General features: G+C 34.5%; 3 protein-coding genes and 1 pseudogene across 8 annotated transcripts; 1 reads left to right on the plus strand and 3 right to left on the minus strand.

Moving 5' to 3' along the window:
- Positions 1-674: 674 nt before the first annotated feature.
- LOC111312040 (high mobility group B protein 1-like) lies at positions 675-3,015 on the plus strand. 2 transcript variants are annotated; one of them, XM_022911980.2, is made up of 8 exons: positions 675-864; positions 1,295-1,366; positions 1,530-1,695; positions 1,780-1,837; positions 1,927-1,971; positions 2,326-2,406; positions 2,494-2,571; positions 2,762-3,015. In XM_022911980.2, the coding sequence occupies exons 3-8, from the start codon at positions 1,559-1,561 to the stop codon at positions 2,813-2,815; spliced, it is 453 nt and encodes a 150-aa protein (XP_022767715.2). In that variant the 5' UTR covers positions 675-864; positions 1,295-1,366; positions 1,530-1,558; the 3' UTR covers positions 2,816-3,015. The 2 variants fall into 2 exon arrangements, with proteins under 2 accessions (XP_022767715.2, XP_022767713.2); XM_022911978.2 differs by having other exon boundaries at positions 680-864; positions 1,573-1,695.
- A 688-nt stretch (positions 3,016-3,703) lies between these two features.
- AIRP2 (RING/U-box superfamily protein) lies at positions 3,704-6,672 on the minus strand. Its single transcript, XM_022911976.2, has 6 exons — positions 6,484-6,672; positions 6,200-6,396; positions 5,030-5,180; positions 4,866-4,932; positions 4,497-4,731; positions 3,704-4,165 (listed from the first exon to the last, which is right to left on the minus strand). The coding sequence occupies exons 2-6, from the start codon at positions 6,262-6,264 to the stop codon at positions 3,955-3,957; spliced, it is 729 nt and encodes a 242-aa protein (XP_022767711.2). The 5' UTR covers positions 6,265-6,396; positions 6,484-6,672; the 3' UTR covers positions 3,704-3,954.
- A 724-nt stretch (positions 6,673-7,396) lies between these two features.
- Positions 7,397-11,022, minus strand: LOC111310661 (cis-prenyltransferase 4, chloroplastic-like; annotated as a pseudogene). Its single transcript, XR_016342995.1, has 4 exons — positions 10,258-11,022; positions 10,110-10,174; positions 8,357-9,330; positions 7,397-8,220 (listed from the first exon to the last, which is right to left on the minus strand). The product of XR_016342995.1 is annotated as a cis-prenyltransferase 4, chloroplastic-like (transcript).
- A 197-nt stretch (positions 11,023-11,219) lies between these two features.
- RUS5 (root UVB sensitive protein (Protein of unknown function, DUF647)) lies at positions 11,220-15,699 on the minus strand. Of its 4 annotated transcripts, XM_022911982.2 has the most exons (16): positions 15,506-15,693; positions 15,307-15,386; positions 15,168-15,217; positions 14,882-15,036; positions 14,612-14,712; positions 14,026-14,084; positions 13,760-13,806; positions 13,599-13,677; positions 13,451-13,523; positions 13,031-13,120; positions 12,850-12,909; positions 12,625-12,738; positions 12,302-12,362; positions 12,098-12,216; positions 11,884-11,976; positions 11,220-11,806 (listed from the first exon to the last, which is right to left on the minus strand). In XM_022911982.2, exons 4-16 carry the CDS (start codon positions 15,030-15,032, stop codon positions 11,579-11,581), a joined length of 1,275 nt encoding a protein of 424 aa, XP_022767717.1. In that variant the 5' UTR covers positions 15,033-15,036; positions 15,168-15,217; positions 15,307-15,386; positions 15,506-15,693; the 3' UTR covers positions 11,220-11,578. The 4 variants fall into 4 exon arrangements, with proteins under 4 accessions (XP_022767717.1, XP_089618678.1, XP_022767716.2 ...); XM_089762552.1 differs by having other exon boundaries at positions 14,612-14,671; positions 15,307-15,699; XM_022911981.2 differs by having other exon boundaries at positions 15,155-15,217; positions 15,307-15,697.
- Positions 15,700-16,158: the final 459 nt, after the last annotated feature.

Consider the following 16,158-nt stretch of genomic DNA (forward strand, 5'->3'; position numbering starts at 1 on the left):
AAATTTCAATCACATTTAAATTGATTTTAAACGGCAAAGTAATTTTTGCTTCTAATAATTGATTTTTAAATAGAAGGTTGTTATCTGGGTCAAATCCACTTCAAAAGAGGGCTCAGGAGACCCTTAATGGGCTTGAAAGATTTCCAAGAATAGGCCCAACATCTCCAATTCTAATTCTCAAATTATCTTTGAAGCCCAATGTCCTAAAGACTCACAGCCAGACAAAACTTCATCCTTACAAAAATTGGGAAAATCGCCAATCAGTACTTACATCTCACAATTTTAAATAAACGTGGTGACACAATCTGAAAATATATGAAAAATAATATGAAATCAAAAATTTTAAAATTTAATAAAAATATAAAACATATATTATATTTAATTGTCGTTTTTATATTTATATATTAAATGATGAATGTAAGGCTGGTCATATCAATTTCAAATCCTCTTCCAAGAAAAAGAAAGACACGTGTCAACTCCTCAAACGCGTCACAGATATCTCCTTTGTCGTCGCATTGTAGGTGATAATTTGGCGGCAATTATAATCAGCACCGCTGAAACTCATCCATCAGAAAAATCTCCTTCATTGTCACGTAACCCTAATAAAATAATCAAACCGGCTATATCCAGTAAAATAACCACATTGACTTGTATGGTGCTGATCGCCTTGACGCCTAAGCCCTAAAAAAGTAAACAGGCTGAGCCGGTCACTTCTATCAAGTTTTTCACCGCCTTCTGCCCCATTCCATTTCTTTTTCTGTGCTCTTTGATATTATTCTCTTAAAAACTCTGCGATTCTCTGTTTTTTGTTTCCTCTGTTTTTCTCTCAAAAGCATCATCCTTTCTTGGATTTTTTTTTCTAAGGTAGCGTTGGTTTTTTCTAGATCTTATTCCTTATTTGTTCTTATTTATTTTTTGTTTGTTTAATTTTATTTGTTAATCAGATTATATTGGCTCTGTTTGGTAGTTCAGAGTGTACTTCTTTTTTTTTTTTTAATTTTATTTTGTTTCAGCTTAAAAGGTAAGTACAACGGCGAAGTAAGTTAGCAAAATTAGTTCAATTTCATTGAATGAGAAATTTAAAAAGATCGCAACTCTCTCTTTTCTTTTTTTTTTCTGTTTCATAGAGGAATTTTTTAAATCAGGAAATAACCATGTAATAGGATTATTTAAGCACTTTGTTCTTGTTTCTTAATCGAAGTCAATTTGTTCATTATGTGCACAAATTTAACTTTCTAATCATGTTTATCTAAATTATTATTGATTTTTTTCCTTTTTTTTTTTTGGTTCGCAGTAGAATGAAGGGAGCTAGAGGTAAGGCTGCAGGGAAGAACACGGCCGAAGCCTTGAAGCCTGCTGAGGACAGGTTAGTTGACGTACTTCTGTTTTTTGTTTGTTTAAAAGTAAAGTGAACTGTAATTTTTCATGAGAATTTGCTCATTGTTATGGCTAACGTGTTAGCAGTGATTGCTAAATCAATGAATTTTATTGATACTTAATGAATGTTTATATATGGATGTTTGATACAGTGGATACAATAGTATTCTAGTGATGGATTATGGGTTTTTTTAGAAAGATTGGGAAGCGTAAGGCAACTCTCGGTAAAAGCAGCGTACCAAAAGCCAAGAAGGAGAGAAGGGCTAAGAAAGATCCTAACAAACCAAAGAGGCCTCCTAGTGCTTTCTTTGTGTTCCTGTATGTGTCTTGAACTTTGAGTATTAATATTTGAATGTGGTGCTCTATTATTTTCATTGGTATAATGTCTTGTTTGTGTAACAGTGAGGAGTTTAGAGCCACTTTCAAGAAGGAAAATCCTAATGTGAAGGCTGTATCAGCTGTAAGTAATTAGTAATCTTCGAGCATGCTATTGAATGTATGTTCTCTGAATGATTTTAAGGTTGTTTCTTTGAACTTCTGTGCTTGAAGGTTGGTAAAGCTGCTGGAGAGAAGTGGAAATCGATGTCTGAGGAAGTAAGTTATAAAATTTTTATATGGATGGCAACGTGTTTTTTGACACTGGTGGTTCAGTTTGCATGGACTTTGGACATCAATAAATTTCTCTGTTTTCTGCTTATCTATTAGTTCACCAGTCCATGATATCTTGTGTCTTTACCGGAATTCTTTGTGGCTTATTATTATCTGAATGTATGCATATGTGTTGTTGTTTCATTTTTCTTCTAAATATTCACCATGTGATTCTGTTGGTGAACTTAATTGTCATGCAAGGTAGATTAGTGGTTATAATACATAAAAATTTCCGTTTTGAAGAAGGTTATTACTAATTGTAATAATTTCTGCCAATGATTTCATTGCCTGTACATGAAGGAAAAAGTTCCTTATGGGGCCAAAGCTGGAAAACGAAAAGCTGAGTATGAAAAACAAATGAAGGTCTACAACAAGAAGCAGGTGAACAAACTGCATGATTGTATCTTCATTTCATGCAGTGATTTGCTTGACTTGCTACTTGACTTTTTTTACAAACATAATTGGTAGGAAAGTTCTGCTAATGGTATGGGGGATGATGAAGAGGACGAGGAGGTGCATGATGAAGAGGACTTGGCTAGTGGAGAGGTAATTTTTTGTGCTATTAAGATAAATAATTTACAGTGGACATTATTAGGACTCTGCTGTTAATTGTGGGCTAACTTTTGCAGCCAAGATAAATCGTGGTTTCATTATTATTAGTTTATGTTTGTATGTGTAATAGTAAGAAATTTTACTTCCCTTTTGGTTGTATATTTTTTATGCTTGACTCCTTCAGGAAGGGCAACATCAGCAGGAAGATGACGAGGAGGAAGAAGAGGACGAGGATTGAAAATGAATGGTTGATTTGGACATAAAATGATTTAACATTGCAGAAGGATTCTAGATTTGTATGTTCATACTTCTAGGTCAAATGTAATACCTATCTAAAATACCCTAGCAGCAGGATGCTTTAGTATCTTTCTTGTTTTTATCCAATATATTTACTAACAAGAAGCTACATGTTCTAAGTTAAAATACTATGCTTTAGTATCTTTCTCGTTTTAGTCCAACATATTTACTCACAAGAAGCTAAGAGTTCTAAGTTAATATATATGTATGTATGTATGTATGTATGTCGTGTGTGTGTGTATCTATATATATATGTATATATATCATGTTTCTAGTTATCCTTGGCCACAGTTATGTCCCAAAAGACAATTTATTTGTTGGCCTGCATTGAAAATTTTTTCATAAGAGTTCGTTCAAACTTAGATCACACTTAATTAAGACACATTGTTATTGAATGGTGGAGAGAGAATAAGTTGTTAAATCTTTTCCTCTTTTGGATGCAAAGAACACATATGGCGGGAATAATCTTTTTATTCCAAGGTACAAACAGTAGCTTCGAGTACGTGGAGTGATTCCTTGGAGCATGTTACCAGTCCAAGGATCAAAACAGTTTGTTCACAATCAAAACTATTTTCATTTATAGATAAGAGCACTTCTGTTACATTAAATTCTTTATGTTGATTTATTTTTAACTCGCAGTGAATTCTTTGTTGCTGGTAATGTTTTGAATTCTGCATGTTGATTTCTCTTCATTAAGGTACCAAAAATACTAAATAGACTTTGTCATTGATTTCAAATTTGATAACATATGGCGGAAAAAGGAAGCATTTTCCTTTTGGTACAAAAATCACAAATAACAAAAGCAGGGGAAGGCAACCCAACACCAACAGCAACAGCAACTAGAATCATGTCAATTCCTTGATAAGTCATTAAATGACAAATGAAAATTTGACGGTTACAGCCTACGTCACCATAAACGGACATTTGTGTTAATAATCAAATGAGAAGTTCATACAAAAACTTACCTTACTAGCGAAGAATGTTTATCTACACCTTCAAAATTTACTACAATGAAATTAAAAAAGATAAAAGAAACATTAATTTCATATGTTATTTACAATTCTAAAACTCAGTACGTGATCATCGGTGTTGTGGATCATAAGAAACAGTCTTTGGATCTGGAACAATGTGTGGCAACTTTCCAACGTACATCAACAGACGCTTCATATTCTCCCTCGAGATTGAGGATGAATCAACAATTTCATTATTGCTAGTATACATCCAAAGATCACCTGAATCAACTCTTTTGAGGCTGTCCCTACAGAAGGGGCATGACTGAGACCTTGTGCGCCTAAAAAGAGCATAAAGCACTAACATTATTCTCAATATTATATGCCTAACTAAAGTATAAAGTGACAATCGCTTGTAAACTATCCATCACAAAAAGCTAATGCCAGAATTATTTGAAAAGAGACATTGCTTGAGACACTAAGCTCTTTAAATTTACAAGGCTCTACAGCAAATCCTTTTTGTATGTTTCTTGATATCTAGCTATATTTATCATGCACAATTCGATTTTGGGTGGTTTTCCTTTAATCCCCTCACCATACTGCTCTCTTGGTACTCAAAAAGGAAAAGCAAGAGAAAAGTATTTTTGATGAAGAGAGCACATTATGACATACCAAGTACGGTAACATTTCATACACATAGAATGGTTGCAATTGGGCAACACAATCTTGCCATTTATCTCCATGCAGATCCCACATTCGTCTTCTCTTTCTATATCAATTTCAGAGAGCTTTCCTCTATTCATTTCATCCCTTTTCTTGTACTTTGCAGCACAAATTTCCTTCTGTTTCCTGTCATCCACATCAGTAATACCTCTTGCAAGTTGCAATAATGAGGGAAAGATCACCCCTATCATGATAATCCAAACCACTCAAAGTGTAAAGATTTCGTAAGAAGGTAAACACAAGCACATATCAATTCATGAGATAAACATGAATCAAATACAGGCAGAACTACAGCAACAACAAATCCCTCTTACATACCATAGAATTCTCTTATGCTAGCTTTCCTCTCATGAATTGACATGGTGGTTTTCCCGTCAGCATATGCCTGCAGAAAAACGCCACAAATTAAAGCCCTTGACATACTATCATTCAAAACTTCAAAAGAACATTAGGAATTTACTACATAAGAACTTGCAAATAACCTTGTATATAAGAATTCTGAGCAATCCCAAGGCACCAGCAAGATGGCAATCAGTCCACTGAACAAGGAAAAGAAAGAACTGAGCAGCTGGACTGTAAGATAATCTCATCTGAAGGCAGGCGCCATCATATTCTCTTGGATAATCAGAAGCCCTGATCATTAAAGGCCAATTTTATAGATTAGAATCAACAAAAGGAACCAAAATGGAAGGGTTGCATTCAGCAAGAACATGTAGTAAAATGTAGTCCCTACCATTTATTAATCAATGCAGATATAAAATCCCATACAGAACATATGAAACTACCCTATATAAAAAATTAAGGTACAGAAAAAAAGGAACACTAACCCCAAATTTTAGGGCCATTAGCAGCCACCTAAAGGAAGCCACACATACAAAGTTATGTTTGAATGTCACTCTGAACATAATTTATGTGATTTGAGAAAATTTGAACTAGTTTGAGATGAGCCACTTAAAGGACATGAATATCAATTCACTACGCTTATGAGTCTCATCTGAGACATTCAATGTTATATGAACCCTTCTCAGTTTTTACCTTTTCTGGCTAAGCTTGCAACTTAAATTCTAAAAACATGTTGCTTTTAGGATAAGTTAACTATATCCCAAAATATCTTAAAGCTTGACAAAGAAAAAGAACATCTACTAATCTTTCAATACTATAGGAACCACCAAAGAATGCTCTCACCAGTAAAAGAAAAACGTCTAAGCCAGTTAAAGTAGGTAACAAAACATTCCTTTTTCTGCCATTGAATCACTGGAATTTTTGCCAGTTAAGTAATGAATATTCAATATAGAACCATAAACATGATGGGAGTCATCATACTAACAATCTAAAGTTCCCCAAAGTAATGAAATATTGATTTACTAAATGACAAGAATTCTAATGCATTACAACATAATGTAAGAAATAAACATCACACATTGGATATTTGACAGAGAATCAGACAATACCCCACAATTAAAAACCTATGCAAGTTTTAGTGTTATACCAGAAAAGATATATGGTAAAAATAATTTAAAAGAGAAAAAGAAAAAACATGGTCAATCAATATTCTCCATGCTCATCTATAGAATATCACAAAACTACTAAGAAAAGTTAAGGAAAAAAAAAAGCAAAAAGAGATGAAGCCTGAAAAAGAGAGAAGAAATTACAGGGTATTGGCAAACTGAATATCAGCTTCAAGAGCCTTGAGAGAATCCTTAAACGATTTCCTCATTAATTTCCCTTCCCCCCCCCGCCCCTTTTTTTTGGCAAAAACCCTGTAACTGATTCACAGCTCAAAATCCAAAACCCCAACAAACCATTTACCTCAAACAACTGTTCAGCGAATCATCATCATCAACATCACCTATAATAACCAAAAGCTTAAACCAAACAAAAAAAAAACAATTTTTTACTTAATTAAAAAAAAGACCCAGTTCAAAGCTTAAATTACTCTTTCTCTCTGTAAAAGAAAAACCTTTTGTAATTCAGAAGAAGCTGAAGACTGTGAGAAATAGAAAAAAGTAAAATAAAATAAAAAAGTTCTTAAGCTTTCGCTTAGAGCACACGTAATAGTATTTCCATGTATTTCTCAGCAGTCAGCTAAGTCTTTATTAAATGCCTGCCGAAGAAGAAGAAGATTGAAGAGATCTTTTTGTCAAATTTACAAAACTACCCTTCATTTTTTCCTCGATATTTTCCGCCCTTCAAACCCGGTCGTCCATTTCTCATCACAGCCGAATAATGCCGGTTTGTTTGGATTGGGTGTATTAGGAATGTGTGCAACCACGGTTGCTTACTTAGACAAAGGGAGGGAGGAGATGATGCAGACGGCAGAGGAAACACGTGGCGAGTGTCCATGTTGTGATCTAACGGTTCAGTGGCGGGGTACCACATTTGGTAGTTATCGGGTGCGACGTGTCGTGATTGGTGAAATCATGGATCCCACCATTAGATACCCATTTCCATACAAATGGCAAATTTAGAAAGTTTTCTTCTTCCACCTGTACTTGGAAATATCCAGTAGCTAAGAAATAAATTATTTTAGTATATTTAATTTATTAAATTATTAATTTTTTTGATTTGTTGATTGCAACAATGAAGCAAGTCTTCATTTAGCAAAATCTTGTTTTGCATCTGAAAATCATAATATTTGCATGGGTAAAATATTGATATACTTTGTATATTCATATTATATTTTATTAAAAAAATTATATATTATAATTTATATTAATATAAAAAATAAGAAATATATTTTTTATTAATATTAAATTCATAAATATTTTTTGATAAATTTTAAATTGTATCATATTTTTATTTTTTGGTATAATTTTTGTATTCTATTCTATTGATAGGGCTAACTTTTGTAGATATAAAAAAAAAAAAAAACCAAAATCCTTATTTTATAAAGATAAAAAAATTAACTATATCAAGATTTTGCTGAAAGAGTATGCAGACCATGTGTTTTATGTGTTTTCCCTCGTATCCATTTGCTTAGAAATTTGGAAATGTAAAGAACTACAAAATCCTAGAAAAAGGATGTCCATGTTTTTGCCTGGCACTTTTTCTGACAAACATTTCAGTTGAATGAAAGAAAAAAAAAAGAAGTTTAACACAAAATGCAAGCTAAAGCTACTGTCGCCACACATCTCTAAGTAATATAAAGTAATTAGGTGCTAACATTAGGTCATTCTCCAACCAACAAATTTTGAAGGTAAAAGTGTTTAACATGGCAAACAACACAAGCATTCATTCCAATTAGTGGCTGATAAAACACCTAACTAATTTGACTAAGAGCCAGTATGGTTGAAAATTTTGGCACGGCTCAACAAAATAAATAATTAAAGACTGTTTTTGGTACGTTGTCATAATTTATTTATTTTCTGATAAGGACATACCAACCCCCATTTAAGGATGCCACCAAACTCCATAGCATTTTGAAGAGTCGCAAGCAACCATTTCCTTGCATAACCGACCTATCAAACTACCATGTGGATGCGGTCCAAAGTAAAATGAAAGTCTCCACTTTTATTTTACCATGGATTTCATTTGAATTCAAATTAAATCTTACTGTGCAAAGACCTCTTGGTGGAGCTTCGAGATCCTGCTTTTTTCCTCATCAAAATTCAACACGCAACTACAAGAGCTCTTGCGTAACACTAGAAGAAGCAATAGGGGCTCCAGCCAGTACCTACAAAATTTGGATTAAGTTAAATTAAAACCGGTTTAGGGTATATCACATCTAGAAGTATGTAGATGACAGCCCATTGACATTAATGAAGGTAGTATAAAACATAGCAGCAAGAAAGTATTATTTTCATACTAACCCGGTGAAATCCTATCGGCTACTGCAATTTACATGGTTCGAAATCTAACACCCCCAAAAGTACAGCATTAGAGAAGGCAGATAGTCTTCTTTCCATGTTAAATACCAAATCATGGTAAAGAGAATTTCCAAATTTGATTACAGAGTTAGAAATTATAGTGATTTTTTTTTCAACACGGTATAACTTCCTAGAGTTGAACCATGTTTACAGATCAACTTCCAAGGACAGCACTTTCCTTGCTTACCATCTGATTCCGCACAGTCCTGTTGCAGTGTAATCAATATAAAACTTGAACAGTAAGGGGTGTTCCTCTATGATGCCAGAATTCACTTCAAAAAGATGCTCTGAGCAAGTTGATTGGTACAGTAAGTGGCCATACGAAGCTTCTCATTAAGCCCCTTCATATGCCGCCACAATTCCAAATCCATTCCATAATCTGTTTGTGCAACAAGATCTCAACATGTACTCAAGAACTTCATACACCATAACGTCTCTGCCTTTGCTGAAAGGCTAGAAATGCTTTTAAAATCTCAGCTTCTCCAAAATCAGGCCACAGTGCTTGTGCAAAGAATAGTTCCGCATATGCCAACTGCCATAATATGAAATTGCTAATTTTATACTCACCATTGGTTCGTATAAGTAAGTCAGGATAGGGGAACTCACTCCAATTAGTTTCAGGATAGGGGAACTCACTCCAATTAGTTTCTAGTTCCTTTTCAATTAGAGACTTGTCTAGTTCCTTTTCAATTAGAGACTTGTTGATGTCGCTGGGTTCAATCAGACCACACTTTGCCTTCAGAGCAAGCCTATGGCAAGCTTGAACAACATCATAGTTTCCACTGTAACTGACAGCTACAATTAGTTGAAAATGTGTATTGTTCTTGTTGGCTTCCTCTAAGTTGATTATCAATTCCTGTAGGGCCTCAGGGAGCTTAGCTAGATCTCCAATAACAGATGTTTGGATGTTTTCCCTGTTATAAGACAAAAGGTCACCAGTTTCTTCCTTGGAAGCTATCAACAAGTCAGAATGGAGAATCAGTGGAAATAATGGTCAGGGAAAACTAAAGAGTCACAGCATTGATATTTCATCATGAAAGGAGATTCATCAAAGACATCTAAAAGCATCCTATTTCAAAATTCAAGGCAATCCTGAATAAAAATACGAGGGGCTTTCTGTTTGGAGTATAAAAGGTGTTGCATAATTAAGTATAATTCACTGGATAAAAACATCATACCAGCTGAGACACTAATTTTGTATAGGTTGAACACATAATTTCATATAATATAGTATCATAAATGGAAGCCAATGAAAATGGAAAGATGTTATGGCTTTTACCAACAAGATAAAAACCAAGATAATCGAGAAACATTGAAAACTACATCCATACAGATCTGATTCGAAAAGCTCATAGAAAATCAGCAACATTTTAGAAACTAAAACATAGGGTTTCCAAAGCAAATGCAGTAGTACGAGAGAAACTTATAGCACAACATCAACATCATTCATGCAATTTACGAAGCCATTTGTTATTCTAAACCCCACAACATACATAAATCCCATTAAGAGAAATTGGAAAGAATCACATTAGCTAGTTTCTTTCTCTCCAATATCCCCACTTTTGTAAAGATTTGAAAATTCCCTTCCCATTTTCCTCCGCACTTTCCTATCCAAAAGAGAGAAAAATGTTAATTTCTTTTCACTTTTCCTTAATCCAAACACACTATAAGTTGGGCATGTATTAATATTACCTCAAAAAAAATCCCCCTATCCTCCTGCATTCCACTCTCAAACAAACTTATAAAAAATTCCACTTTCACCTGCAATAAAGCAATATCTATAAATTAACACTCCCATCAAAAGAAACAATTTTTAAGGTTAAAAAAAAAATAAAAAAGCTAACTTTGGGACGAAAGCAGTTATCACTAGAGAAAGCAAAAACACTGACAACTTTTATTCCCCATTTGCAACAGAGCTCCACAATCTTTCTCAAGGACCGAACACCGGCCTCATAACCGGACCCCATGGGCAAGTCTCTGAACCGGGCCCACCTCCTGTTTCCATCCACGATCACCGCCACGTGTCTAGGCTATGCCTCTTGCCGTAGTCCCAATGGAAGCGTTTGGTCTTCGACTATCCGATCAAAGGCTTCTTCTTGTTCTTCTTCTTTGCCTTGCTGGATGAGTGCGTGTTCCTTGGCCGAGCAGAGTGGGGACTTTGGCAAGTGTGAGGTGAGCTTCTTGAATCTGTGGAGGTGTGGCACGTGCGAGAAGGGTTTTGATTTAGGGGAGAGAGTGGTGAAGATCGGTAGGGGGAGAATTGCAGAGAGAAGAGCATTGCTAATGCAAGGGTTACTTCTCTGAACAATAACGGAGGCTTAGTGAATTTTGCCGCCCGTGCTGTTCTTTTTTTTATTGGTTATAACGGTGACATTTACGCGGTTTAAATTTTTTTAAAAAATTGATGGGCTAAAATCGAAATTCATTATTACGGCGCAATTGAGAAATCATTAGGCTCCATTTCAGTTCATGAAAAAAAATCCTTCAGATTTTATTTAAATTATTTTTTTTCTAACGATTTTGAAAAAAATACCTCTTTTATGGATTTCATGCATTCAAATTTTTATTCTGAAAATATTTTTATCTGGCCATTTATTTGCCATTTTGCTATTCACTAGTAGTACTTTGTTTAAAGGTAAAATATAAAAAAATACAATTAAATGAAATTAGTTAACATGATTTTTTTCTTAATTTAACTTTATACAAAAAATTACATTTGAATCAATGTCATTTTCAAATATTTTTTACTTTTACTGATATTATATTTTACTATTTACATTTTATTTTATAATAACTCTTAAAGAAGTAAAAGAAATACTTAATAGTTGAATTAATGTCAATTTTAAGTGCCTAAATGTATCCTTAAAAGAATGTATTCACCATTCGCCTAAAAAACATTCAGCAAACCAATTACATTTCAAGCTTTAGCAGTTGTACTGGAACTCTATACTGTACCCTCCAATGTTCGTTGCCGCATCAAAATTATCTTTCGAGGAAGGTGGTTGGCCTTGGCCCTCATAGCTCAGTACCTTAGCTGCATGGAACACTTGCATTATTCCCTGATAACTCAACTTGCAAAGCATGTCCAGTTGCACTTTTTTACAGGCACAAGGCAGCTTTGGCACCTGCTGGGAAAGATGCTATTTGATCATCATAATTTGAGCGTTAAACAGGATATTCGTCAATGGAGATTTCCTTGGGGACCCTCAAATTAATTTGATGAGTATCCCATCCAGCTTTACCCAACTGTTGGATGAATTCCTCGAACCTATCATCCATCTCAGACAAACTTTTTGCAAGCTGATCAAAGATATTTGCAGAAACGTTCAAGTTCTCGTGTAGCCAATATGTCTGCCACACGCTACGCAAAACGGATACACTTGTAGCACCCACCTGCAGTAAATTTTAGGCGTGATTAAACTAAAGAGTTGATCTCATAACAGTTTTCTAAGTTTGTCTTACACACATACCTTGAATGAAACAAAGACCTCAAAATCTTTTTGCCGTTGGTTCACCACGAGAATATATTTCTCCCTCTCATATATTCTCACGATAGTCTTCAGCTGTTCTAGAAGAAAAAGCAGCTAGAATTATCTAAAAAGGAACTCTTGCCTGGTAAGTTTGTTGTTATTAACTTCATTGATCCAAATAGTATTCATATATGACAAGCAAATCATGCAATACCATGGAAGTGGATCTCCCACCAACTAACATCTCCTCCAAGGGCGCACCAAAAATAATCCGTGGCTTTATGAATCTCTGCCATGATAAAACATTTTCGTCCCTATTGCAGTCATTGCATCCTGTTGGGCAAATAAAAATAATGGGTCATTGCTGTTGAAACAATATATTTCATATAACAATAGTTCAAGAGGTATATAATTTTACCAGGAACTCTAGAGTGTAAAACATGTGATTCTACCAGAATACGAGCACGCTTAAGATTTATCTGTCACAAAAAGTTAAAAAAAAAAAAGATTAGTATTCCTAGATCCCACACTTGATTCTTGAGTGTTTCCATGTTCCTACAGGTTTCTTTTGAGTCTCATCCTCACTTGCCAGCATGTACATATTGATTCCGCGAGAACATAAACAACTATGATATAGAATATCGAGATTTAGTCGTGCATCTCTCCTGATAGAGTTAACATATTAGGCCTGATTTAGCCTCTGTACAGGAAAGGAGTCTGTTAGAACTAGAACACACTTACTGTGTTAAACCGTAGAGCTGAAAGTGACAGATAACGTAACCAGAGGTGAAGAAGCCGCATGCTAGCCCATGTTGACACCAATACTGGATATGCTTTTACAAGGCCAGGAGTATCCTGCATTTATTGTTGTCAATACTCAACTATAACATGGTGAAGCAAGAAACATACAGTTGATGATAAATTGACATCCAGCCAGAAAGTATCCTGAAAAACCACACAACATACCAGGATCAGTATGCCAAGAGAAAGACCAAGCAGCTGAGCAGTTACTTCCCAAACTTCCTCCTGAAAATTTTGGTCAATTAACTACAAAGATGACTTCATTTTGTAAAACCAATATTACATATCACTCATACAGGCAAAAAGCTCTCTTTATTCTATAGAGACACTACCACATATACATTACCTTAGCAGCCACCTCTCCCAAATTTCCTGAGATTGCAAAATGGTTTTGAATCACACGGAATGAAGGATCTTTTAGTCCTCTTGCCACTGCCTGGTCAAATTTTAATCTTCAGAAAATTAATGAAAAACAATGTCTAAGACCAGCTATTTTGCACTTGCAGTAAAGCTGACACGAGGAACTGACTTTACTTCTCTAATCCAACTTAGGGGGAAACTTTGATTTTTGATAGAGTGCATGCTTGCATTTTTTCTGTAGTCATTAACTAATCAACAAAGACTATGTCCTCTCTTTCCATAACTGGACTTCAGTATAAACATGATTGGTAGTTCTTCCCTATTTTATTTTTCATGAAATACATACTTATTGAGCACGAATTGTTATATATAGACAATACCAAGACCTGTATGACCAGAGCAATACCTTAGCGAGATTCCCAAGAGATGCCAATGGTACAAAATAGGCAGGATAAACTTGGGTTGTTAGATCAAATATGCTACAAATAAATTAAGAGATTCAGTTGTCTCTAATGATTCAAATATTATTTAACAACTCTATAGTCAAGAAAAACCTTCCAGCACTGCCAATGAAGTCAGCATACATGCGCCACTGCTTAGGATCATCATCAAATAGATTTCCAAATCGGCCACCTGGGAACAAAAAAGCAACAGTAACCAATAAATTTCATCACATAACTTTTCTGAACTTAAGGTCTTTTTATAATTGCCAGACCAACGAATAAGCGCCCAATAGCTCCAATGCCATCTTTGGACACCCATCTGCACAAACAGACATGTAAATTATTCAATGACATATAAAACTACTTTGATATTAAAAAAAAAAGGATTGTGTACTGCTTTTATTTCTATATTAAGTGCAGAGTCAAATACATGCACATACAAAGAAATGCAGAAGAAACATTTACATTTCCATTATCAAGCGTGGATGCAAATCTTTCACGTAGACAAAGATGGATATCTCAAATCATGGAAATTTACCTAATGACAGCAGCAGAAGCAGCAGCAGCAGTTCCTGAGAAGGAGCCAACACCAACAGCCTGCAATATGGGGAGAGTCAGTAAAATATGGGGAAGTAGAAATGCATTCAAGATACTAAGAAGAAACAGAGGAAGCTCATTGAAAAAGATAAACTGCATGGTTAATTAAGAGAATGTTGATAATATAAAGAAACAAAAGTTCAACCATCCTTTTTTCTGATCAGATGATTAACATTTCCAAAATGCCACATAAGCTTAATAGAACAGTAACAGTAATAGATGAAAGATTCATGAAGACAAAAGCTAATCTAGAAATGCTATGGAAGCCTTATTTGAAAAATCAAAAACTCTAAACATCACTCATGGCTATCAAAATCCATACTAATTGATACCAAATGAATTCAAATTATAATTAGTGACACTAAAGAAAACTATAATCTTTTAAAAGATGATAACACCCCTTTTTGAAAAAAAGCAACATTTTAGCAGTCTAAAGCATGTTTTATTCTTTCAAACCAAAATGAGGGAGTGAAAATCCTACTGCACATACCCAAGTAAGGTTAATAGCCGGAGTTAGATTGACATGCCTTTAGAAGACTTGATGTAACTAAAGTGTGACAGATCCATCCAGTAACATTCGTAGGAAACTGTAACAACATGTATTGCAAGTAATCATCGGAAACTGATCCTGCATTAATCAAGCTTAAGGATAAGCAAGTAGATTACAGCTGGTAAAAGCTTTTATTGAGCTCTGTTGATACTTGTTAAACAATAGATTTGCTTATTTGGACAATAAGCAGGGAGAATAAGTAAGAAAAAAAACAACAAATGAAAGGAAATGTTAGATGTTAGTTTACCTGGGAAACCTGCAGGCAAGATAAAATCTTTGAGGATGTCTGGTAGCCAAGATAATTTTGGGTCAGATAAATGTGAGCCCTGCAACTCATTACTTGTTGAATCGTGTTTCTCAAGAGAAGTTCGAATATGCAAATCATCATCATGTAGCATGTATCTGATTATGGAACAGTGATCAACAGTAATAATAATTCAGATTCCACCTTTTTATAGTGCCATTGCCATATCTTTCTATTAAATAACGGGAATGAAATGCTGGGGATATAGTCATAGACCTTTTAATAGTACCATTTCCATATCTTTCTACTAGAATCACTTGGTCTCGACTTTTACTAATTCTACAAAAGAATAAGAGAAAACATGTTAAAAATTCAGGTAATTGAATTTGAAACAAAATAAAAAATGGGTTGGGTGAAGTAGCAGGTACCTATCATTGTCAGGCTCTTGTTGACCTTTAGAGGAGTGGACAGTTCGAAGATTGCCTAGTCTCCTTTCGATGCTCTTTTTCTGAAAAGGGCAAATCCGAGAAGGAAACGGGAGTTGCACAGAGTAAGAGATAGACATTTTAGGATTGAGTAAGCTTATCAGATTCGCTTTTAACGAAAATTTTGAATTGAAAGATTCACTTTTTTCTCAATGTCAGCGCTGCAGCTCTTAAAACCAATTGAACAAACAAGAAGCTGAAGGTGTCGCTGCCGCCTATCTGGTTTCTTAGCTCCGTAACCATCCAAATCGGGGAATTCAATCAATAGCTGCTAACCCGATTTGAGAAGTATTGGGCGATTGGGCTTTTAAAGCTTGGCCCGTCGCTTGGAGCTGGAGAGTTCCTTTGAGAGTAAGTGAGGATTAGTCAAAATCTCTTTTTAGTCAAGTCCTTTTGCTAATTAAATTATACAAAGGAAAATAATTTTCTGTCAGTTTTTTTTACTAGTTGCTATGTTAATTTTTAGACTAAAAAAAGAGATCCCTAACCAGGATTAAGAAAAGCATTTGGTAAATTTACTGGTTAGCAGTTTCCTCTTTTAGAACAAAGATAGTTAATATGTGAGTTAACGCTCAACTAAACCATTTTTCACAAATTTGCTACTTACAAAAAAAAAAAAATTATAATTTAGGTACTCAAATTTTGATTTCTTCAAATATTTTGCTTTATATACTAATTTTGTTTAATGGTAAGCTGATATGACAAAGAATACCAATAATATCATGACATTTTTATTGGTTAGTATTTTTTATTGTCAATACTTTGATTAGCGGTATTAATTATTGATACAAAATA

This window comes from Durio zibethinus, chromosome 1 (genome assembly GCF_047325235.1).
Source record: "Durio zibethinus cultivar Kanyao isolate XHJ-2024 chromosome 1, ASM4732523v1, whole genome shotgun sequence".
NCBI lineage: Eukaryota > Viridiplantae > Streptophyta > Magnoliopsida > Malvales > Malvaceae > Durio > Durio zibethinus.

Coding starts and splice junctions, on each gene's coding strand:
- AIRP2 (XM_022911976.2), bottom strand. CDS start 6,264: ATGAGGAAATCGTTTAAGGATTCTCTCAAGGCTCTTGAAGCTGATATT. Junction 4,732..4,865: donor TAGCATAAGAGAATTCTATG/GTATGTAAGAGG, acceptor TTATCATGATAG/GGGTGATCTTTCCCTCATTA. Junction 4,166..4,496: donor ATGAAATGTTACCGTACTTG/GTATGTCATAAT, acceptor TGCTCTTTTTAG/GCGCACAAGGTCTCAGTCAT.
- RUS5 (XM_022911981.2), bottom strand. CDS start 15,443: ATGTCTATCTCTTACTCTGTGCAACTCCCGTTTCCTTCTCGGATTTGC. Junction 15,218..15,306: donor CAAGAGCCTGACAATGATAG/GTACCTGCTACT, acceptor ATTCTTTTGTAG/AATTAGTAAAAGTCGAGACC. Junction 14,713..14,881: donor CTTGCCTGCAGGTTTCCCAG/GTAAACTAACAT, acceptor TGATTAATGCAG/GATCAGTTTCCGATGATTAC.
- LOC111312040 (XM_022911978.2), top strand. CDS start 1,299: ATGAAGGGAGCTAGAGGTAAGGCTGCAGGGAAGAACACGGCCGAAGCC. Junction 1,838..1,926: donor ATGTGAAGGCTGTATCAGCT/GTAAGTAATTAG, acceptor CTGTGCTTGAAG/GTTGGTAAAGCTGCTGGAGA. Junction 1,972..2,325: donor GGAAATCGATGTCTGAGGAA/GTAAGTTATAAA, acceptor CTGTACATGAAG/GAAAAAGTTCCTTATGGGGC.